General features: G+C 45.5%; 1 protein-coding gene across 1 annotated transcript; it reads left to right on the top strand.

Annotated features, from left to right (window-relative positions):
• LOC109260828 (olfactory receptor 10C1) lies at positions 1-25,874 on the top strand. Its single transcript, XM_053905315.1, is given in 6 exon segments — positions 1-38; positions 11,734-11,879; positions 11,882-12,275; positions 25,005-25,253; positions 25,501-25,594; positions 25,794-25,874. Coding segments are annotated over 6 exon segments (1,002 nt in total).

Below are 25,874 nucleotides of genomic sequence, written 5' to 3'. Positions count from 1 at the left end.
ATGTTGGCCAACGGCTATGAAGTTCTAGTTTACGCAAAGTGAGTGTGTTTGGGAGCTCCAGGGCACAGCACTGTAACTACGGCTAAAATATTGTATTCTATACTTGAAATTTTCTAAGGGGTAGATGTTAAGTATTCTTATGGCAACAAAGAAAAGAGGCTAATTATGTGAGGTAAAGGATACATTAATTAGCTTGATTTCGGTGATTATTTCATAATTTACACGTATATGAAATCATCAACTTATATCCCTTAAATACACATAATTTTTATGGGTCAATTATATCTCAAAATTCTACAGAACTATTTTTAAAAAATAGAAACTATTTAAAAAAGAACTATTAAAAAAGAACAATTTTAAAAAAGGACTATTTTAAAATAGAGAACTATTGGGGAGGAGCCAAGATGGCGGAACAGCATGGAAGTTTTTGTGTGTCTCGCGTCCATGAAATACAGCCAGACCAACACTGAACCATCCTACACTCCTAGAAAACTGATTGGAGGATTAACACAACAATCTGCACAACCTGAACCACAGAATTCAGCAGGTACACAGCGCGGAGAGCTGAAGGTGGGGAGCAAGAAGCCGTGAAAGGTAGGGAACCCCTTTCACAGGCAGAGAGAGGATGGAGACTGGGGAGAGGGGGAGAATACAGGAATAGCACCCCTCCCCAAAAGCAGCTAGAGAGAAGGGGGAAAATTGGAAACAGCTACAGGGACTAAACTAAAAAGGGACAGAGCAGAAAGGAGAGGATTTATATTCCATTAAGACCGTAAACAAGGGGAGCGCAAAGGCTGCAACTCCGCAGCTCGATACCTGGCGGTGCTCTAGTGGGAAGGGTGAATCCCCAGGAACAGAGTGGGGTCCAGGAGGTTCTCAGGCCACACAGGGAAAAGCGGTTCCACTGCTGGAAGGACATTTGGTAGAGACTGTTGAAGCCACCTGGTCCCAGCAGACCCTGGAAGGCAGCCACATTCGCTGGTGCTGGGTCAAGGTAGTTAAGGGTGAAGCCTCGTGCCTGATGTGTGTTGTGATTTTCCATAATCCCTGAAATGCTGCTGCTACACTGTCTCGCGAACTTTTTCTGGGGTGGACTGGCACCTGGCCACAGTCTTGGGGCACCGGGAACAGCAGGGTCCAGCAGGCGTTCCTGGGTGCAGCTGACATTCGGCCATTGCTCATTCAGCCATTGCTTGGTGAGACCCTCCCACAGAGGGGCAGAATGGGTCAAAGCCAAAGTCCTTCAGAAGTAAGGGACCGGGGAAAACAGCCACATCTGAGACAAAACTTGGGAGAGAAGTACTGCCTGGAGCCTGGTCACGAGAAAGGAAAAAGCGGGGAGTGACAAGAGCTGAAGACAGAGGACAAGTATGCGATTGCTGATCTGGGAGAACAGACTGGGTAGCTGGGTGGCACCATTTTCACCGCTCGCACGCATGAGCACACGCACAAGGAGCACTGCAACAATCCACCCCAGGAGGCTAACGGCGCCATCTAGTGGAGAGCAGAGCTGTTACACTGAGCCCTGCCAGACTGGGCCAACTTCACTCTTCAAGAACACAAGTCTCACCGCCAGCTTAATTTATGGACTATGAAGAGTTACATAGACTGACTTCTAGGGGAAAAGGAAGCAATTTCAGTCATACTTCAATCTGAGAGCAGGTTCATCTATTCATTTTTTTTCTTTTTTTCTTTTTTCTTTTTCTTTTTTCCCTTTTACAATTCTTTTCTTTTTCTTGAATACAGAAAGAGAAAAAATTCATTTATATTTTCAATTCTTATTAAAATATCTATCTTCAATTTTTATTACTATATTTTTCACTTTTGTGTAAATTTTTTCAAATTCTACTTTAATTCCATCATTTTATTTTATTCTACTTCAGTGTACTCACCTTTTCAAATTTTCAAATAATTTCCTTTTTTTTCTCATTTTCATTTCTTTTTCTTGAATGCAGAAAGAGACAAACTTCATTTTCACTTTCAATATCTTTTCAAAATATTTTATTTAATTTTTATTACTCTATTTTTTTGCTTTTCTGTAAATTTTTTCAAATTGTATCTACTCCCATCATTTTATTTTACTCTACTAGTGTATTCACTTTTTCAAATTTTCAAATGATTTCTTTTTTCTTTTCTTTTTTATCTTTTTTCTCTTTTTCATTTCTTTTCTTTTTTCTTAAATATAGAAAAAGAAAAAACTCATATTTATTTTTAATTCTTATTAAAAATATTTTCGATTTTTTCCCACTATATTCTTTATGTATATTTTTCAAATGCTGTTTTACCCCCATTACTCATTTTAGTCTACTTCAGTGTATTCATTTTCACAAATTCTCAAACGATTTCCTTTTTTTTTTCTCTAATCTGTCAAACCACTTTTAACACCCAGACCAAAACACACCTAGGATCTAACACCATCTATTCGATGTGTGTGTTGGGGGGGGTGGGGGGGGAAGGGGTGTTAATTTTTAATTTTAATTTTCTTTTAATTTTAATTTTTTAATTACAATTTTTATACCTCATGAATTCCTTTTCTCCCTTCAAAATGACAAAATGAAGGAATTCACCCCATAAGAAAGAGCATGAAGAAACAACAGCCAGGGATTTAACCAACACAAATACAAGCAAGATGTCTGAACCAGAATTTAGAATCACGATAATAAGAATACTAGCTGGAGTCAAAAATAGATTAGAATCCCTTTCTACGGAGATAAAAGAATTTAAAAAATAGTCAAAATGAAATTTAAAAATGCTATAAGTGACCTGCAATCATGGATGGATACAGCGGCGGCAAGGATGGATGAGGCAGAAGACAGAATCAGTGATATAGAGGACAAACTTATAGAGAATAATGAAGCAGAAAAAAAGAGGGAGATTATGTCAAAAGAGCACGAGTTGAGAATTAGAGAAATCAGTGACTCATTAAAAAGGAACAACATCAGAATCATAGGGGTCCCAGAAGAGGAAGAGAGAGAAATAGGGGTAGAAGTGTTATGGGAGCAAATCATAGCAGAAAACTTTCCTAACCCGGGGAAAGACACAGAAATTAAAATCCAGGAAGCACAGAGGACCCCCAATAGATTCAACAAAAACCAACCATCAATAAGGCATATCATAGTCAAATTCACAAAATACTCAGGCAAGGAGAGAATCATGAAAGCAGCAAGGGAAAAAAAAAGTCCCTACCTACAAGGGAAGACAGATCAGGTTTGCAGCAGACCTATCCACAGAAACTTGGCAGGCCAGAAAGGAGTGGCAGGATATATTCAATGTGTTGAATCAGAAAAATGCAGCCAAGAATTCTTTATCCACCAAGGCTGTCATTCAAAACAGAAGGAGAGATAAAAAGTTTCCCGAACAAAATTAAAGGAGTTTGTGACAACTAAACCAGCCCTGCAAGAAATTTTAAGGGGGTGAGGTGCCTGGGTGGCTCAGTCAGTTGAGCGTCCAACTTGGGCTCAGGTCATGATCTCACGACTTGTGGGTTCAAGCCCCACATCGGGCTCTGTGCTGACAGCTCAGAACCTGGAGCCTGCTTCTGCTTCTGTGTCTCCCTCTCTCTCTGCCCCAACCCATTTGCATTCTGTCTCTGTTTCTCTCAAAAATAAATAAACATAATTTTTTTATAAAAAGAAAGAAAAAAAGAAATTTTAAGGGGGATTTCTGAGGGGAGAAAAGATAAATACACACAAACACACACACACACACACACACACACACACACACACACACACACACACACCCAAAAGCAACGAAACATTAGAAACGACCAGAGAACACCACCATAAACTCCAACTCTACAAGCATCATAATGGCAATAAATTCTTATCTTTCAGTACTCAATCTAAATGTAAATGGACTCAATGCTCCAATCAAAAGACATAGGGTAACAGAATGGATAAGAAAACAAGACCCATCTATATGCTGTTTACAAGAGACCCACTTTAGACCTAAAGACACCTTCAGATTGAGAGTAAGGGGATGGAGAAACATCTATCATGCTAATAGTCAATAAAAGAAAGCCAGAGTAGCCATACTTATATCAGACAATCTAGACTTTAAAATAAAGACTGTATCAAGAGATTCAGAAGGGAATTCTATCATAATCAAGGGGTCTATCCACCAAGAAGACCTAACAATTGTAAACATTTATGCGCCAAATGTGAAGCCCCAAATATATAAATCAATTAATCACAAACATAAAGAAAATCATCGATAGTAATAGCATAATATTAGGAGACTTCAACACCCCACTCACAGCAATGGACAGATCATCTAATCAAAAAATCAACAAGGAAACAATGGCTTTGAATGACACACTGGACCAGATGGACTTCACAGATATATTCAGAACATTTCATCCTAAAGCAGCAGAATATACATTCTTCTCCAGTGCACACGGAACGTTCTCCAGAATAGACCACGTAGTGGGACACAAATCAGCCCTAAGTAAGTACAAAAAGATCAAGATCATACCGTGCATACTGTCAGACCACTATGCTATGAAACTCGAAATCGACCACAAGAAAAAATTTGGAAAGGTAACAAATACTTGGAGACTGAAGAATATCCTACTAAAAAATGAATGGGCTAACCAAGCAGTTAAAGATGAAATTAAAAAGTACATGGAAGTAAATGAAAATGATACCACCCCAACCCAAAACTCTGGGACAGAGCAAAGGCCGTCATAAGAGGAAAGTATATAGCAATCCAAGCCTTCCTAAAGAAGGAAGAAAGATCTCAGATACACAACCTAATCTTACGCCTTAAGGAGCTGGAAAAAGAACAGCAAATAAAACCCAAAAACAGCAGAAGACAGGAAATAATAAAGATTAGAGCAGAAATTAATGCTATCGAAACCAAAACAAAAACAAAAACAAAAACAAAAAACCATAGAACAGATCAATGAAACCAGAAGCTGGTTCTTTGAAAGAATTAACAAAATTGATAAACCACTAGCCAGTTTGATCAAGAAGAAAAAGGAAAGGACCCAAATAAATAAAATCAAGAATGAAAGAGGGGAGATCAAAACCAACACAACAGAAATAAAAACAATAATAAGAGAATATTATGAGCAATTATATGCCAATAAAATGGGCAATCTGGAAGAAATGGACAAATTCCTAGAAACATACACGCTACCAAAACTGAAAACAGGAAGAAATAGAAAATTTGAACAGACCCATAACCAGTAAGGAAATCGAATTAGCTATCAAAAGTGTCTCAAAAAACAAGAGTCCAGGGCAGATGGCTTTCCAGGGAAATTCTACCAAACGTTTAAGAGTTAACACCAATTCTCTTGAAACTGTTCCAAAAAATAGAAATGGAAAGAAAACTTCCAAACTCTTTCTATGAAGCCAGGATTATCTTGATTCCAAAACCAGACAGAGACCCCACTAAAAAGGAGAACTACAGACCAATTTCCCTGATGAACATGGATGTAAGAATCCTCAACAAGTTACTAACCAACTGGATCCAACAATACATTAAAAGCATTATTCACCACGACCAAGTGGGATTTATACCTGGGATGCAGGGCTGGTTCAATATCCACAAAACAATTAACGTGATTCATCACATCAATAAAAGAAAGGACAAGAACGATATGATCCTCTCAATAGAGGCAGAGAAAGCATTTCACAAAATACAGCACCCTTTCTTGATAAAAACCCTCAAGAAAGTAGGGATAGAAGGATCATACCCCGAGATCATAAAAGCCACATATGAATGACCCAACACTAATATCATCCTCAATGGGGAAAAACTGAGAGCTTTCCCCCTAAGGTCAGGGACAAGACAGGGATGTCCACTCTCACCATAGTATTGGAAGTCTTAGCCTCTGCAATCAGACAACACAAAGAAATGAAACGCATCCAAACCGACCAGGAGGAGGTCAACTTTTCATAGTAACCATCAAGACAGTATGGTACTGGCACAAGAACAGACACTCAGATCAATGGAACAGAATAGAGAACCCAGAAATGGACCCACAAACGTATGACCAACTAATCTTTGACAAAGCAGGAAAGAATATCCAATGGAATAAAGACAATCTTTTCAGCAAGTGGTGCTGGGAAAGCTGGACAGTGACATGCAGAAGAATGAACCTGGACATCTTTCTTACACCAGACACAAAAATAAACTCAAAATGGATGAAAGACCTAAACGTAAGACAGGAAGCCATCAAAATCCTCAAGGAAAATGCAGGCAAAAACCTCTTTGATCATGGCCGCAGCAATTTCTTACTCAACACGTCTCCAGAGGCAAGGGAAACAAAAGCAAAAATGAACTACTGGGACCTCATCAAAATAAAAAGCTTCTGCACAGTGAAGGAAACAATCAGCAAAACTAAAAGGCAACCGACAGAATGGGAGAAGATATTTGCAAATGACATATCAGATAAAGGGTTAGTATCCAAAGTCTCTAAAGAACTTAACAAACTCAACACCGAAAAAACAAATAATCCAGTGAAGAAATGGGCAAAAGACATGAATAGACACTTCTCCAAGGAAGACATCCAGATGGCCAACCGACACAGGAAAAAATGCTCAACATCACTCATCAGGGAAATACAAATCAAAACTACAATGAGATACCACTGCACACCTGTCAGAATGGCTAACATTAACAACTCAGGCAACAACAGATGTTGGTGAGGATGCGGAGAAAGAGGATCTCTTTTGCATTGTTGGTGGCAATGAAAGCTGGTGCAGCCACTCTGGAAAACAGTATGGAGGTTCCTCAAAAAACTAAAAACAGAACTACCCTACGACCCAGCAATTGCACTACTAGGCATTTATCCAAGGGATACAGGTGTGCTGTTTTGAAGGGACACATGCACCCTCATATTCATAGCGCACTATCAACAATAGCCAAAGTATGAAAAGAATCCAAATGTCCCTCGATGGATGAATGGATAAAGAAAATGTAGTATCACACACACACACACACACACACACACACACACACACACACAATGGAGTATTACTCGGCAATCAAAAAGAATGAAATCTTGCCATTTGCAACCACATGCATGGAACTGGAGGGTATTATGCTAAGTGAAATTAGTCAGTCAGAGAAAGACAAAAATCATATGACTTCACTCATATGAGGACTTTAAGAGACAAAACAGATGAACATAAGGGAAGGGAAACAAAAATAATATAAAAACAGGGAGGGAGACAAAACGGTAGAGACTCATAAATACGGAGAACAAACTGAGGGTTGCTGGAGGGTTTGTGGGAGGGGGGATGGGCTAAATGGGTAAGGGGCATTAAGGAATCTACTCCTGAAATCATTGTCTCACTATATGCTAACTAATTTGGATGTAAATTTTTAAAAATTAAAAATAAAATTTAAAATAAAAATAAATAAGTAAATAAATAATAAAATAGAGAACAATTTTTTAAAAAAGAAAATGTAAATTGTCACCACTTTGAAAAAGTATATAAATATCTACTTAAGCTAAAAAAAATACACATATTCTTTGGGGCGCCTGGGTGATGATTCAGTTGGTTAAGCATTTGACTCTTGGTTTCTGCTCAGGTGATGATCTCACAGTGACAATCTGACAGTCTTAAGATTGAGTCCGGTGTCAACCTCCACACTGGGTGTGGAGCCAACGAAATATTCTCTCTCCCATTTCTCTCTCTCAAAATAAATAAATAAACTTTTTAAATATATATATTCATATATAAAAATCAGTATGTATAAGGATATTTGCTGAAGCATTATTTATAACTGGTAATGCCCAATCACAGTGAATGATCAATAGGGAAATGAAACCATACAAAACAGATAAATACATACATACATACACAATAGTCCAAGGGACTCCAAAAGATTCCTACAGGGTGTTGCTAAGGAAGAAAATCGAAATACAAAAAGTATATATAACAACTTCATATTTTTGTTTAAACAAATACCAAAACATTTGTGCGATGGGAGAGAGCAGAGAAGATAAATAAAAGGATTCAAGACTGCTCATGGGAATTGCTTCAGCTGCAAAGACAGCTTCCTTAGAGGAAGGCTTGGAGAAGGGAGGAGTCATCAAAAAGTAGAAGGAAATGAAAACACAGCATTTAAAGATGTTTGTGGATGGGTGTGTGTTTGCCTTTATGTGTCAAAGATCTGTACGTACACGTTTATATATCAAAATGAAAACTAAATGGTTTAAAAAGATTGTAGCATTTTAGTCTATAAAAGCAGAAACTATAACATAAAATAATAACACAACTAAGATCAAATGTATATTACATAAATAGGTATAAATGGGCTGCACTCACGCATTGGAGGAAAAAGATTTTAGATGGGATCACTAAACAAATGCCAGTTCTGTTTAAAAGAGACAGATCTAAAACAAAGTGATTCATCAAGACTGGAAATTTTTAAATGTTCAAATGTACACTAGGCGCATGAAATAACAAAAATCACAGGAATCGCTTCCATTGTCAGATGACGTTACTTCATATATATAAAAAATAGTAAATGGCAGAAAAATATTAAATGGCATTCATAATGCTAGTAGATAAAATTTACAATGAAGATACAGCAAAGATAAATATTTATGTCCCAAATAATAAGTATCAATGTTCATAAAGCAAAAAGCACAGGAAACACAAGAAGTAAATATAGATTAAGTTTCCAAGTCCCCTAAGGCTGTGGAAAAGCCATAATACAATCTATGTATGTAATTAATAATAGTAGTAGAGCCATTGAGAAAATATATACTTGATACAGAGCTCTGTTTTCTTCTGTGTGGGTGTCCATGAGACACTGGCACCCAAGGACCGTGTTACATCACACAGGTTACATCACACAGACAACTCTCAGTTGGAAAGACAGAGAGGGAGCAAAGGAAACAGGGAAAGAAAGGAGGAAAGTGTAGACAACTGTGTGGGATGTCAAGTCAGCTTGGGGAAGACGGTGGGTCATCTGCGCCCACAGCAGAGTCCCTGTGACTGACAGTAAATTGTCCCTACTAAGCAACGGGGGTGTCGGATTGCCTGCAATCACAGTGGCACATTCTCCAAAACCAAACCAGCAGAACAGTGCGCACATCCTCGTCGGATAAGAGCAGGGGGGGCAGGGGGAACGGAAATCCGTGGAGCAAGTGACAGCCTACACACACACATGCATTCGCCTGTTTGGATCAGCCGCTCAAAGCTTCAGTAAGCATGACACTTTGCCCTTAAGTACGTCGCTACGGTTAAGTATCACACTGAGGGAATTTAACATTGATACGACAATATAAAATCCGCATTCAATTTTCCCAGTTGTTCCAAAGTCTTTTAAAGCTATTTTGTTGTGGGTTTTTTTGTTGTTGTTTTGTTACCCACGATCCAACAAGGATCCTGAATTATATTTTATGGTCATGTTTTTTAGTCTTCAATTTAGAAGAGCATCCCCTGGGCCCTTGTCTTGTCCTTTACAGACATTGGTATTTTTGAAGCACATGTCAGCTGTCTTATAGAAGGTGCCACAGTCTGGGTCACAGTCTGATTGTTTCCTTATAATTATACTCAAGTTAAACATCTTTGCAAAGAATACTACATGGGTCTCACTGAGACAGCATTCACGTGGGCATGTGTCCACGTGGAGTATTTTCCACTCTGCTCCTTGGGGCATGCATGCCACCACCCTCCTTAGAGGGCCACGCACCAGGGACAGAAGACTAATGGACAAAAAGGAAACTGGATCCCTGAGCACTTGTCGAGTCAGAGAAACCACACCGCTCTGAATACAACACTTCAGACGTTCAAGTGAAAGGCAAATACATTTTCATCCTCTGGAGCGACTGATATTTTTATCACTTTAGACAAACCCAATAAAGGGGGCAGATACTATGAATTTGGAAGGAAACTAAGTAGGGGATCTGGTATAAGTAAACTTTGAACTTCTAGTTACATGAGCCAATAAATTAACTGATTGTCTCAGCCAGTTTGAGTTTGGTGCTTATGTAATGATTGTTACATGTCTTGAAAACATCTTATCTGACACACACGCTTTACCATATCTCTGAAAATGTGTAAGAATATAGAACAAACCAAACAATATACTGAAATAATAGTGTAAATAATGTTCTTGTATAATAAATTAAAAGAACAAAACAAGAAAAATTAGGGATAGTTTTCCAAGAAAATGGCATTTATCAGCTCACTAAGGTCAAAAGTGTTTATTTCTCTTTTACATTCTTAGTGCTCTCTACAATGACTGAAATATATAAGGGACTCTGACTGGGTTATCAAATGAGTTGATTACTGAATTATAGCTATAGAAACAAGATTGATAGAAATGCATTATTTTCATAAGTGTATTAGGACATCCATAGTAACAGAAAGAAGAAAATCATGAAGAAAGAGAAGAAAATATCTCTGGTTGAACCAGAATATCTCTGAAATGTTCTGGACAGGTCACACTCTACTCTTCCCAATCTAAGAGACAGACTCCAAAACAACAGATTTAATTGTTTATGTGAAGAGTTCTCCCCATTGGAAAGTCAAATGCTTGGAGACTCAGGTCCTCAGAGACTCTTAAAAGACAGCACTGAGGGATCCACAGTGCGAAGAAAGAAGGAAATAAGTCATCCAATACCATCTGCCTTTATCACTGCCTATTTCTCCAAATAGAAAGACAACATTTAGATAATGTCTCCTGGAGGCCAGTAAGGTGGAATGAGCCAAGGACTCCATACCTGCAGAATAACAGCATGTGAACTTGCATTTTTAATATTCGATCTTGAATGTGGTTATCTTCTTGCAGAGAATTTGGATTTATGCATCTATTTGACTATCTCTGGCATTTATATTTTTATGTTAAATGTGTTTTCACTTTCATTGTTATTTGCATTGCGTAAACATGATTTATTTTTGACCTTAGATGCACCTAGAGCGTGAAAATATTGGGCTATTTATTTTTCTGTGCTGTATTTAGAAATTTAATGTTAGTGTGTGAGTTTGTGGACTTTATGTGTGTGGTTTAGGGACCTGAGGATGTGCTATGGTATAACGGGGTGAGTTTTAGAGGCTGTCAAATGCATAAACAAACAACCAAGAAGACCTTCTTATCTCCTTCCTGGGCACCTTTTTAAACTAGGGAGCCCCTCACTTGTTGGGATAGCCATTTGCCTGCTTCCAGGAGTTTGAAGGAGATGGCCTCTCAAATTCCTTTCCTCTCCTTGCAAAGCATGAAATTTGTTTGAAGGCAAAATGATAAAGGAAAAATAAGAGAGAGAGAAAGAGGAGGTGAGTGGATCTGGTAACTGAAAAGAGAGCTGGAAAAATTTCTAGAAGAGGTGAAAATTGGGTCAGAGACGATACACACTGAGAGGAAAGTAAAGAGAAACCAAGTGAAAGAAGGAAAGAAAAAGAAAGAGAAGGACCCGAGTGGGAGAAGAACACAGGGGAAGGTCCCGACAGAACAAATTCTGGCTTTGAGGAGGAGGACGCCTGCCCGCAAGCCCCACGGAACAGGAGGAAGGGCTGGGTGGCAGGCTCAGCGCTCAGCCCTGGGGAAGCTGAGGCAGGACCGTGTGGGTCCCACAAAACGTAGGCACCTGCAGAGGTGAGTTTAGCCAGCCAGGCTGGCAGCACTGAGCCCTCCAAAGGGAGCAAGGCTGATGTGGGCAAGGGAGTGCTGCCCCAAAGGCCGGGGACACTGGGAGAACGGGCATCCAGAGGCCACCTGTGTCCACGTCATGATTCCGTGGCTGCCCCTGCCTTGAGCTGTGAGCAGGAAGGGCACGAACGCCTCCCTGATGGCCAGGTTCAGCCCCGTGGGCTTCTCCCACCTGGCCCACCTGCAGGGCTGGCTCTTCTTCCTCTTCCTGGGCGTCTACCTGCTCACTGTGGCCAACGACCTATTCATAGTGGTCGTGGTGTCGGCGACGCCACCCTGCAGTCCCCCATGTACTTCTTCCTGCGCGTGCTGTCAGCCCTGGAGATTGGCGCCACATCGGTCACCCTGCCCCGCCGCCTCCTCACAGGCCAGCGCCACGTGCCCCACATGGGCTGCACTCTCCACATGTTCTTCCTCTTCCTCAGGGCCACAGAGTGCTGTCTCCTGGTGGCCACAGCCTATGACTGCTACTCAGCCATCTGCAAACCCCTTGGCTACCCTCTCCTGCTGAGCCACAGGGTGTGCCTCCAGCTGACAGGGGCCGCGTGGGCCTGTGGAGCGATGCTGGGCCTGAGCCACACCTCCTTCATCTTCTCCCTGCCCTTCTGCAGCCCCGACGCCAGCCTACACTTCCGGGTTCTTCTTGCCCTGTTTGCCAGGTGCAAAAACCCACCACAGATATGGAAGATGACAACTATAAATAACCCTTCCCACTTGCATTCAGCGCTCAGATCTTTGGAGAAACGGTCTCCTCTGAGCCCGTCGGTGTTAAATAAATCTCCAATCCACCAAGTTCTCCAAGTGCTGCTTGGTTTTTCCACCAGCGTTCCAGTCTGGTTGCGAAACATACTTGGTTCCCTGACCGGGAAACCCAATTGTGCTGGTCTATTGTTGCCACTGGCTTGGGGGAACAGCGAGGCAGTGACGGAATGAAGGATCACAAGGGAGAGGGCCCACCTTGCCTGAATTTCGGCAGTCTCCTTCTCGGTTGCCTCGGGCCGGCCCCTGCTCCGCCACTCCCACCGGACTCAAGGAGACTTGGCAGGTGAGGACCAGGACCCGACGTCAGAACTGGTAAGGCTGGAGCCCAATCTAGTCAGGCCCACTCGCAAGAGTGGAAGGGGGACCTGATCACTCCCCGAGACTTCAGAAGTCTCACAGGTAGGAATTCTGTGGAAGGAAATATAATAACCTCTGGTGTGTGTGTGTTGAATGTGCGGCTCGGCCAGGCTTGCCAGTCGAATTCGAGTCTGTAGCTCCACGGACAGGCACCCTTAAAGTCCCCCAAAATTTACAGAGTCTGAATGGGCTCTCCTGTGTCATGGTAAGAGTATAAGGTCTAAGGTGGTATCGGGTCAGATTCCGACCACAAGTCACAAAGCTGAGTCCGCTAAGGCCAAACCTCACCTAAAGTTTCCCTCGGGAACGCGACCAGAGGAGTATCTGATTTGTCCTCTCATCTGAGGGGATACCCTCCCTTTGTCTGTCTTTGCGACACCAAACACAAGAACGGAATTAATAATGGGATCAAAACAGAGTAAGCCTACGATTTTAGAGGTCATGCTCAAAAATTTTAAAAAGGGCTTTTCAGATGATTACAGGGTGAAAATGATACCCAGGAAGTTAAGGACCTTTTGTGAACTAGAATGGCCCCTATTCAATGTAGGATGGCCCCTAGAAGGGACATTAGATACTCAAATAGTGCTGTGGGTTTGGCTAATAGTCACTGGGAACCCAGGCCACCCTGATCAATTCCCATACATTGACTCCTGGCTTGAAATTGCCCAAAATCCCCCACCTTGGGTGTGATTCATCATTAGCAAATAGAGCCAGGCAAAGGTTTTAGCCACTTTATGTGGAGGCTCACCCAAGAAGCCAAAGAAGCAACCCACCGCTCTCCTAGTGTTTGCAAGAAACCCGGAGGAAGATCCCCTCTTTCCGCCACCTTATGACTCACCGGGCTCCCTCCCTACTGCCCCTGAGCTTGAAACTCCTCCCCCGTCTGTCTCTTCTCCCCTCCTGGACCCAGAGAACCCTCCCTGACAAGGACCAGCAGCCAGATTGCACCCTTGGCCACACACAGGCACTCTCCAGATGTCAGTCCAGATCCACCGGTACCAAGAGGCTCTCCTCCGGGGCATCAGAGCAGGGGCTGAGAAGCCCAGAGTTAAGAAGTCCAACTCAGAGGAACCCTCAACCTGGTGAAGTGATCCAGATCCAGTCAACCCGCTTAAACTGACCCTCAAAAAGACACTGGCCCCTGAGACCTCCACCCCTGCTCCAGCCACACCCGGAAGCTGGCTGGCCTGCACATGGCAGAAGCTTGAGGACTCAATGTGTGGACTGAGCCCAGGGGTTCGGATGCAACTCTGCCAGCCCTTGCCCCTTACTGGTGTCATCGCCCTGATCTTGCTTCTTGCTGTTGGGCCAAAAGAGACGGCACCAACAAGCTGGACGTGGAACGGATGGCAGACTCCCTGGGAACCCGACAAAGCCAAATCAACTCCCTGGCAGCAGTGTGCCTCCAAAATAGGCGAGCCCTCGACCTCCTCACTTCAGAAAAAGGAGGGACTTGCATCTTTCTGGGGGAGGAATGTTGCTATTTTGTAAACCAATCAGGAAGAGTCAGGACTAAGGTTAAGGAACTCAAGGAAAGAATTCAACGTAGACAACAGGAAAACATCAGTCAATGGAGAGGACGGGATCTCACAGACTGGGCATCCTGGCTCCCTTCGCTGGCAGGGCCCCTTCTTTCCATAATTTTCCTTGTGACCATCGGCCCCTGTATACTAAATACCCTGGTACATTTTATTGAAAACACTGTTGCTCGCCAAACTACAGCTTTCCAAGAGTACCAACCTGTAAAACTGAAAGGTGATGCCTAGTGAAAGTTTTTTTTAAGGCATCAAAGTGGGTAATGTTGGAGAAATGAATAAAGTCTTACACCATAAGATGGCCGATGAGACTAAAACAAGCTCTGGTCTCTGACTTAGAGACCCCTCTTCCAGGTTCTTCTTGTCCTGTTTGTCACACACACGGAAACCCCCACAGATATGGAAGCTGACGACTATAAATTACCCTTCTCCCCTTCATTCGTAGCTCAGATCTTTGGAGATACGGTCTCCTCTGAGCCCGCTGATGTTAAATAAATCTCCAATCCACCAAGATCTCTGAGTGCTGCTTGGTGTTTCCACCTGAGTCACAGCCTGGTTCCGTAACAGTATTTTCTATTCCACCATTTTCTTTGTTCGGTCTACCTCAGCCTTATTTAGTGCAGTTCACGGAAGGCACATTAAAGCCTTTCAGGAACAAGGCCTGCATACAAATCACAGCACAGAGCCTGCTGAGTGGGGAAAACCCTGGGTTAAGACGGAAGACCTGGCTGCCACCCACACCGTGCCACAGATGACGCTCAGGACCTGCCATGTTCTGCTGCCATAATGTCTCTGGTTTTCAACTTCCTCAATGAACCACATGGGCCTCGCGCCAGGTTCAGCCCCACTCTTCTACACCCCAGGAGTTTCTCTTTCTTGTGGCTGATTTTCTTACAAAGAACCAAAAAGATTATGTTCAATGCTCCTTGTCCACCATCCCTACCAAGTGATCTTGAACTACGGTAATCCCAGCCAAATATAAGCATGGTCACTTGGTTGCCATGGAGACCAGTCAAAATAGGCAGCAAGTTTCTAAATTCAAAACTATGACGCTGGATCTAAAACAAGTCAAGTGGAAAAGTTTCTGTTTATTTACAAAGATATTTCCAGCAAGAGGGCAGACAAGCCTGGTTCACCAGAAGAAAGGGAACAGAGAGGATGAAGGGACCTTTAGTGGCCCACATCTACCTTCCTCCAATGCCGCGGCGCTAAGAGAGCAAATGATCGCGGCTCCCAGGATGCAGTGTGCTCTCCGCCTGGCCTGTCTGGTCCACACTCATCATGTGCTCCAGCTGTGTGGAGGCAGCCAGCATGGGACCCAGAAAGCCTCGGCCAAGGCATCTTGTCTCACCCAGGACCGTCAGCTCCTTGTCTGTTAGAAGCCAGCCCCAGCCACACACAGCTTTGCAAACTAGTGCACCAAAAACAGTAACACAACTGCCTGACCGGATGCCTTAAATGCACCTAAAAAGACTCATAAAAGCTGTTCCCTTCAGATCACAGACGATTTCTTGCTTTAGGAGTTTCCGAGAAAGTACATTACCTGAGTCCTTTACCATTTACACCTTGAGGGAGCGTTCTAACAGCAAGGCGTCACAGGACTTGGAATCCACACAGGGCCAGGGAATGATGGCAGACAGGCCAAATGCAAAACAGAAGGGTCTCACAGGTGGAAAGGTGTGTAAGTCCGACCTTGTGCCCCAGTCAACAACAGGATACCTACAAAAACAGACACTCAGATCAATGGAACAGAATAGAGAGCCCAGAAGTGGACCCACAAACATATGACCAACTAATCTTTGACAAAGCAGGAAAGAATACCCAATGGAATAAAGACACTCTCTTCAGCAAATAGTACTGGGGAAACTGGACAGCGACATATAAAAGAATAAACCTGGACCATTTTCTTACACCAGACACAAAAATAAACTCAAAGTGGATGAAGCGCCTCAGTGTAAGACAGGAAGCCATCAAAATCCTTGAGGAGAAAGCAGGCAAAAACCTCTTTGACCTCAGCCTCAGCAACTTCTTACTCAACACGTCTCCGGAGGCAAGGGAAACAAAAGTAAAAATGAACTATTGGGACCTCATCAAAATAAAAAGCTTCTGCACAGCGAAGGAAACAATCAGCAAAACTAAAAGGCAACTGACAGAATGAGAGAAGATATTTGCAAATGATGCAGTGTGGGGGTAATGGTGGGGTTCAGGGTTTTGGAGCTGATGGCCAAGAAAGAATTTTTAAGATGTCTTTGGTGCAAAAAGGTGGTTTTATTAAAGCATGGGGATGGGACCCATAGGCAGTAAAGTCTAGTGGAAGTTTCCAGTGAGACTTTCATAAGCCGAAGAAGACTCACAGGACACTGGAGGCCTAGCTATTGTCAAGGTAGGGTGGTTTTTCTCTCTAGCAAAGTATTAGCATTAAGACAGTACGGGGTTCCTGGAGGGATGGTTTACTCTGCCAGCCTCAAGTATCTGTCAATGGGCTGCAGGTTATAAGGAAACAGTTCTACCTGCCATTTCCTTCTGCCTTTGTTCCCACATCACTGTGGAGGAGAGGGTGATGTTGGGGCTCCAGGAAACGGAGTCTATAGGTTTCTGGAGACTAGACAATGGATAAGATCGCCTTTTCTTGTAATTTGCTAAGACATTTGTAAACTGATGTAGACTCACGTCCTGCAGGACTGCAATCTCTAGTTACCATTTGTTTTCCCCTTTGTTCCTGGGCAGCCAGGAGAGCCTGAGGAATGCCACACATCCCACTTGGCCGGGGGGGGGGGGGGGGGGGGGGGGGGGGGGGGGGGGGGGTGTCGGGGGAGGGGTGTCCAGGATGTCAGCTTGCCTTAGCTCCCTCATCACAAATGACATATCTGATAGAGCGATTCCAAAATACATAAAAAACTTATAAAACTGAACACCCAAAAAACAATCCAATTTAAAAATGGGCAGAACAAATGATATGAAAATACTAATTTGAGGGGACACATGCACCATAATGTTTATAGCAGGCTATCAACAGTAGCCAAACACTGGAAACAGCCCAGTGTCCAACAACGGTACGAACAGGTAAATACATGGTATATTTATACAATGGAGTATTACTCAGCAATCAAGAAGAATGAAATTGTGTCATTTGCAGCGACACGGGTGGAAATGGAGGGTTTTATGCTACGTGAAATAAGTCAGGCAGAGAAAGAGAGATACCATATCATTTCACTCGTATGTGGAATTTGAGATACAAATCACACACGGGGAGTGGGGAAAGAGGAAAACCAAGAAACAAATCTAAACTCTAGACAGAACAGACTGAGGCCTGCTGGAGGGGTGGTGGGAGGGGGGTGGGGTGATTGATGGGCATTAAGGAGGGCATCTGCTGTGATGAGCACTGGTTGTTGTGTGTATGTGATGGATCAGTATATTTACACCTGACGCTAACATTACACTGTATGGTAACTACACTGGAAACCAAAATTTAAAAATTAAAAATAAATGTAAAAAGAATAGGATGCCTCCTGGGGACAGGCCTGCCTCCCCTCATTTGCTAGCCCCTCCCTGAGCCCCCCCTCAGGGAGCAGGTGACAGACCCCACTGTTCTGCAGCCTGAGCACAGTTTATCTTAATGGGGTGGGAATCTGCAGTCGGGGGGCTATAGCACAACCCTGCTGGCCTTTCATGGTACCTGACAGTGGTTCTCAAAATGCAGTGTGCACCAGCAGCAACAGCATCGCCCAGGAACATAGAATTTTAACCCCTCGGGTGCTGCCGCAGACCCACTAAACCAGGAATTCTGTGGGTAAAACCCAGCTCACTTTCTGAAACCCCTTCGCTAGACCTTAGCTCAAGGGACAGTTGCTACAGGATTTCAGACCCCAGATCCGCCCTCCAACACTGGAGAAGACGCTGTTGTGTCTGGGCCACAAGCTGGCACAGGGTCCCCAAATCCCGACACTTGGGCAGGAATTGGCGGGCTCCTGAGGGGTCAGGAGTCAGAACGCTGAAGTACAAGTATCTGTAAACAGTAGCTTTAACCCAAGTCCCACAGACAGCCTGTGGGGTCATTCGCCCCGAGGGAGAAATGCTGGCTTCCGGTAGCCACAAGTTTAAAACGAACTTTCTTCTTCCCCTGAAGCAGTTTACTGAACGTTGTAGCTGGTGCACAAGGAGGCAAGGGCACCAGGCCCGGGCCAGGGACCAGGCGGTGGCCTCCGAACCTCTGACTTTGCAGGAGGCCACCAAATCCATAGCTCAGCACTTCCTGCCTCTCTTGAGCTGAGCCGTCAGGTGCCCACAGGTGGGTGGGCCACCACCACCCGCCTTTCCTCTGCGTGTGACCAAACTGCCCCTTCTTGGCTAAATTTCTTTTTTTTTTTTTTAATTTTTTTTTTCAACGTTTTTTATTTATTTTTGGGACAGAGAGAGACAGAGCATGAACGGGGGAGGGGTAGAGAGAGAGGCAGACACAGAATCGGAAACAGGCTCCAGGCTCCGAGCCATCAGCCCAGAGCCTGACGCGGGGCTCGAACTCACCGACCGCGAGATCATGACCTGAGCCGAAGTCGGACGCTCAACCGACTGCGCCACCCAGGCACCCCTCTTGGCTAAATTTCTAATCGGCACTCCCACCACTTCTGGCCCTAAGGACACACCCTGAAGAAAGTCAGAGAAAGTTCCATCCCCAATGCCTGGACCCCTCCTTAACCTCACCCATGAGGCAGAGCAGGGGATCCGTGAGCCACTAGGGAGGGGGCACGAAACCCTAGGAAACAGCGCAAGTTGGAGGAGGAAACTGTAAAAGGGTCCCCACCCCACCCACCCCCCTGCCCCGCCGGCGCCCCAGCTGCATGTCTGCTCCCACATAATGCTGGGGACCCAGCGCCAGGGATCAGGTCCCTGCTCTGGGGTCACCCGCGCTCCTGCGGAGGCTGCAACACATCTGAAAGGACAGGGGGGCACAGGCCCAATTCCCAGACACCCTACCTGCGCCCCCCGGTGTGTGCTTGACAGCAAGCTGGTCCTCACAAACGGTGACCCCTGATGGCCAGCAGGTCCCCGGACACGGTGACCCCCGACTGCCAGCAGGTCCCTGGACACGGTGACCCCCCGACGGGAAGCAGATCCCAGAAACGGTGACTCTGACAGCCAGCAAGCCCCCGGAAACGGTGACCCCTGACGGTGAGCAGGTACCCGGAAACGGAAACGGAGACCACGGAAAATCCGCAGGAGCGGATCCTGCTCAACCCTATGCACCTCCAGATCCTCCCTCGGCGAACCCCACCGAGAAAGGAGGGGGCGCCTCTGCCAGCTCCCACCAGGAGCCTAGGGCTTGGGTCCCGGGCCTGGCCACGGCCCTGAGTATCACCCCGGGCCACCGCCGCCCGTGCAATTTCTCATGCGTGACACCGGGTGGGCTGCGAGCAGGCGGGGCGCAGCGACCTGACAGAAGCTCAGGACACCGGCTCGAGGGGGCGGGGCGCGGGGAGGGAGAGGAGCGCAGGAGGGGGGCACAGAGAGCAGCGGGGCGCGGGAGCTGGTCACACAGCAAACCGGCCACTCTGTCCTGCTGCCTGTCGCCCAGAACTGCAAATAACTCCCTTCTTCCGTGACTCGTGTCTACAAGGACGGCCAATTGTTAAACATCAATAGTGCTTTTTGAGAAAGGCAATCCAAATATCTAATTTATCCTCAGCCACTCCTTCAGATGGGCAAGGGAGGGAAATTCTGTTCCCTTAACAGATGAGGTCACCAACGGACCAAGTTAAGACAAGCTGAGACTGGAGTCTCATTACCCTGATTCTGCAGGTGTCCCATTAATACCAGATTCTATTTTGGATTCCTCTCCCTCAGCACTGCCCCCATCATTCTGATGACCCCATGACTGCATGCAATTTGACTGCAAATTAACATTTGGTTTCCTCTTGGAGGAACATCAATCTTGATGTCAACCGTAGCCAAAATTAGTCTCTGGCTCTGTACTCCATCCTACATTTGCAGAGAGATCACACAATCATTAAAGTGGTCACCAATTAAATTCATAAGAGAGTTAAACCAGAATAATGGCAGAAAAGTAAAAGCACAGTAATTTACATAATAAAAGACTCACACGGGAATTTTAAGGTTGGTTGAGGCAAGAGACAAGATAACCAGAAGGACCTAGTTGTGTGTGTGGGGGGGGGGGGGGGCGGGGAGGGTGCCTCCAGAGGCTCAATCAACTTTCATCAAATGTTAGAAAAGAAGAAAGGGTTGCTTTGTCTCTGGAGGGGTCCTGGAAGACCACAGGGGTTCAGCAGGGCATACTTACCACCTCATTATGAGGTATAACTCTTTTTGTAAAAAAGAGAAAGAAAAAGATCAGTGGTGGCAGGGACTGGAGGAGGGAGGGATGAAGAGGCAGACACAGAGGATGTGTAGGGCAGTGAAACTCATCTGTATGATGCTATAGTGGTAGCTACAAGTCATTACACATTTGTCAAAACCCACGGAATGGACACAAAGTGAGCCCCGCTGTGCACCGTGGACTTGGGAGATTATGACAAACCCACGGAATGGACACAAAGTGAGCCCCGCTGTGCACCGTGGACTTGGGAGATTATGACAAACCCACGGAATGGACACAAAGTGAGCCCCGCTGTGCACCATGGACTTTGGAGATTATGATGTGCAGGTCCATCAGTGGTAACAAACATACGGTCTGGTGTAGTATTGATCATGCATGAAGGCAATGCGTGTGGGGGCAGGAGGTATATGCGAAGTCTTTGTACTTTCTGCTCAATTTTGCTGTGAACTTAGCCCTGCTCTAAAAAAAAAAAAAAAAAAAAAAAAAAAAAAAAAAAGTCCATTTAAAGGGGAAGAGGAAAAAAGTCACAAATTTTGCCCTAAATCCATTTATTCTAAATGACAGTCTTGCAATCTTCCCTTTTCTTATTGCCAAAACTCTCTAATCTTTATATATGTAAATGCTCAAAGAAGTATTTCAAAATACCAATTACTTAATATTTTCTCCTAATTTTCTCACAACTGAGTGTTCCTTTCCAACACACACACACACATGCACACACACACAAATGACCCTCTTTCTTACCACTTATCCCGCATACACCCCACCACACACATTTCCCTGTAATGATGATTCCCTCCTGTCAAGTAATCCTCCTATTGGAGTCCATGATTGGTAATTCTCCCTATAATTAACATCAAGCGGTACAGCATGGGAGTGTCCCTTGCCAGCCTCAGCCTCACTCCACCTTAGTGAGGTTTTCCCTTATTAAATTTCACAAAGGGAAGGGGGAATCCATGCAAATTGCGTGGATCAGGAATGTGGTTCTAGTAGGTGTGACAGGGGGGACAGGGATGAGGGCAGTTTTCCTTCTTTGGATGCTCCATGCTCCAATAAATATAGTAACAGTAATCGCAAAAGTAAATGCTTCTCTGCACATCACTGTCTGCCTGCTGATTTCTCCATGATGATCCAGAAAAGCAGACATATATCCATATTCTTCTTCACCCCACAACTGCACACAACCCTTCACCACCTTCCTACGGTTGAGAGCTTCATTGAGCAGGACAAGCCCTCACCACCTTCTCATCCGTCAGCTAATCCTTACTTCCTAAGTCAATCAAAATATAGCAGCAACTATTCTAATGGCCAAGAACTGGAAACTCTCCCAAAGTCCTCCAATAGGAAAGCAGATTTTATAAAAGCAGGATTTCCATACAGTGGAATAACCAGCAGTAAGAGGAATGACTTACACAGTGTGGACGACTCCCATAAGCATGATACTAAGTAAGGTGGCTGCAAGAGAGCACAATAAACATTAAAAATTTTTTTAAAAAAAACTGGAATATCAGGGGTGCCTGGGTGGCTCAGTCAGTTGACCGTCCGACTTTGGTTCAGGTCATGATCTTGTGGTTTGTGAGTTCGACCCCACGTCAGGTTCTGAGCCGTCAGCACAGAGCCTGGAGCCTGCTTCAGATTCTGTGTCTCCCTCTCTCTTTGCCCCTCCCCCACTAAATTCCCCCTCCCTGGTCTCTCTCTCAAAAGTAAACATTTAAAAGATGTTTAAGAAAAATTTGACTTTTTAGAACAACACCTCTAGCACCATTGGGCCATAAGCCTGAATGTGATCTCCCACCTGAACACATCTCCAATATGACCCCAGCACTACAAAATTATCTTGAGATCAGGATCAGGATTCATGTGTACTTTTATCTGCCACAGCCTCTAGTAAATGAGAGCCTGGCTTGTTTAAATAAATTAAAAAAAAAAAAAAAACACCAAGGTTCTCAGAATTGGTGGATTTGGGTTGAAATCCTGATAAGTATTTACCAACAGTGTGACCTTCGGCCAGTGATTTAACCTCAACCACCCTCCTATCTTAGTCTACAGTTAGGACTATTGCCTAACCGGCAGGAGAATGAAGCCCAGAGACATAAACTCACATAGCAGTTCTCCCCCTACCTGGTGCGGACCTCTCTGAACACCTTCCCGACTTAGGAAATAGGGCCTATAAGAGTGAGCACTTACCAAACACCTATTCTGTGCCACACACTATTCCAGGAGCTTTACATGTTTAACTGCTTCACCAATTCTACTCTCAAGTGAGGACACTGGGCCACAGACACATTAGATTGCTGGGCTAGGAAATGACAGAGCCTGGACGGAAGCTCAGGCAGTCTGACACACCAACCCTCGTTCTTAATCACACGAATACCTGTTCTGCCTAATGAGGATAAAAACATGATGTTCTGTTGGGGGCGGGGGGGGGGAGGTTTTTTCTTTTCGTGAAAAACTAAAAAATCAGGGGATTATGATTTTTAAATTAGGAACAGTCAATATGAAGTTTGCAGTAAGTTACCTATATAACAATACCTGTCAGGAAACTTGCCAAAGAAAGATTTATGTGCACCTTTTAGCCATCACCTCAACCACTGTGGTTTCTGCACCATTAGGAAATGTGATTCAGCACCACTTTTCAGGATTGAAAGGCTTCTATCTCCCCTTTTCATTTGTTTGAAAAGTACTTCTTGCAGTTAGAGCCAGGGGGATAAGCCAGGAGCCCCAGAGGTCATCTGGCTACATGAAAACCCTGAGGCAGGCAAAGAGAAATGTGTGACTTCTCCACATCAACCAGTCAAATGGGCCAAAGGCTATTATGTCTGGTGGGACCCGGGTCTCCCGACTTCTAGCTTGGTGTTGTTATCCTGACACATGGCTTGTAGTTTAAAGACTGGTAAAGCACGGTAATCACACCAGATAGAAGCAGGAGGGGCATGAACATTGGAGCCCAGAAGAGAGATTCACCACAGATTAGCACTCAGGAGTCAGCAGTTAATGGCTGTATTAACAGAAGCAGAGCCCCTGAAAGAAAGGTGATAAATGGTGATATATAAGTCTAATCTACCAAGTGTTGGTTATACCAAGTCTGGGGTATTGCACTTATTCTTAGGCACTACAGATTTTCCAAGAAGGAGAGGGAGACTGGGGCGGGGGGGGGGGGGGGGGGGGGTGGCGGGGATTTGTCTTCAAATATCTGGAGAACTATTCTAACCCCTAGTAAGTTTGATCAAAAAGAAAAAGGAAAGGAGCCATACAAATAAAATCAGAAGTGAAACAGGAGAGATCACAACCAACACAGTGGAAATACAAACAATAATAAGAGAATATTATGAGAATTATACACCAATAAACTGGGCAATCTGGAAGAAATGGACAAATTCCTGTAAACATAGAAACTACCAAAACCGAAACAGGAGGAAATAGAAAACTTGAACAGACCCATAACCAGCAAAGGAATCAAATTAGTAATCAAAAATCTTCCAGAAAAACAAGACTCCAGGGCTGGATGGCTTTCCAGGGGAATTCTACCAAACATTTAAAGAAGAATTAACACCTAGTGTCTTGAAACTGTTACAAAAAATAGAAATAGAAGGAAAACTTCCAAACTCTTTCTATGAAGCCAGCATTACCTTGGTTACAAAACCAGATAAAGACCCCACTAAAAAGGAGAACTATAGACCAATTTCCCTGATGAACATGGATGCAAAAATCCTCAACAAGATACTAGCCAACCAGATCCACAATACATTAAAATAATTATTCACCACGACCAAGTGGGATTTATTCCTGGAATGCAGGCTGGCACAATATCCGCAAATCAAGCAATGTGAAAAAGGAGAAGAACCACAGGATCCTGGGAAACTGTCATAAGGGAGGGAGTTCAGAACCACACCCCCCTAGAGAACTGTTGTATGAGAGGGAGGTCAGACCCACAGGATCCTAGAAAACGGTCGTAAGGGAGGGAGTTCAGACCCACAGGATCCTGAAGAACTGTCATACGGGAGGGAGATCAGATCCACGGGATCCTGGAGAACTGTCGGTCGGGAGGAAGTCGGATTTCCACTCTGGCTCTTAGGAGCCCTTTGAGAAGCGGGGTAACCCAGGGAAGCAGCTGAAAAGCAGCGACTGGGGAAATGAGACAGGCCACAAGTCCCACACGGTCACTCACTAGCTATGACCCTGGGACAATGTCACCTTTCCGACCCTGAGTCTGTGTGCAGTGAGTGAGGTTCTTTGTTCCAGGAAGCAGGTGGCAAACACACCAGCTAAAGGGCACCAAGCCTCGCCTCCCACACTATGGCCCTCACCACCGGGCTCCGCGCGCCGGGATGTCCTCGTGCAGCCACGGCGTCACCTCGCGCGTGGAGTCCCCACCCCCAACACCCCGGGGGCTCCCCTGTCAGCGCAGCCACAGCGCGGGAGCGCTTCCTCCTGCGGGGTCGCCCCCCCCCTCCCCGCGTCGTCCCGACCCCGGAGGGCTACCGGACGCTCGTGCAACCGCCGGTGCGCGACCTGCACCTGCAGACGCACGCGCACGCGTGCGACCTCAGGTGTCACCGGCGCTGCTGGATGCGGGCTTCACGGCGAGCGTGGCGCCCCTGCTGCGGCCGCTTTGCGCGACTGTGCCCGCGCGCCCCCAGCTGGCGGCGACGGTGCGGGACGCGGGGAGGGGCGGGGGCAGGCGGGACACGAGGCCGCCGGCCCCGCCCGCTGCACCCCCCCACCTCCCCGCGCCCCTCCCCGCGGCGCCCCCGCCCCTTCCCGCCCCTCCCCGCTCCCCCCCTCCCCGCCTCCCTCGTCCCCCTCCCCGCCCCTCCCCGCCTTCCCGCACCCGTACCGCACCCAGGCAGGAACCTCGTGGGTGCGTGTGCCCCGCCCGCCGCCCCCCTCCACCCGCAGGCCGCCCGCGCCTCTACCACCGGGTTCGCTTTGCTCCTACCGGGCAGTCCAGCCGGCCCCCAACCCGCTAGTGTCCACGCTGGGGAAGGAGGAAGTGAGGGGGCGGCGAGGAAGCCCTGGGGAGTCTGGGGAGGGGGCGGGCCCGGGGGTGGGGATGGCCGCCGGGAAGGCGGTCTGCGGGTTCCCTGTGCGAACCTGCAAGTGCCCTAGGTCGGACGGGGCGGGGCGATCCTGAGCCCCTGAGGTCCGGGAGTGTTCGGGGCAGCCCCTCCATCCTCGTTTTCACGGTTCAGACAGGGGAGAGTGGCCTTCGGGCGGAGGCAGAGAGAAGGCGGGATCGGGGGAGGACGTTCCCCATCCTCCGGGCACTGTGA

The sequence above is a fragment of the Panthera pardus genome, unplaced genomic scaffold, assembly GCF_024362965.1.
Source record: "Panthera pardus isolate Hobbes unplaced genomic scaffold, ASM2436296v1 HiC_scaffold_17, whole genome shotgun sequence".
In the NCBI taxonomy this organism is placed as follows: domain Eukaryota; kingdom Metazoa; phylum Chordata; class Mammalia; order Carnivora; family Felidae; genus Panthera; species Panthera pardus.
Note: the sequence above shows the minus strand (reverse complement) of the source record. Positions and strands in the feature narration are given on the sequence as shown.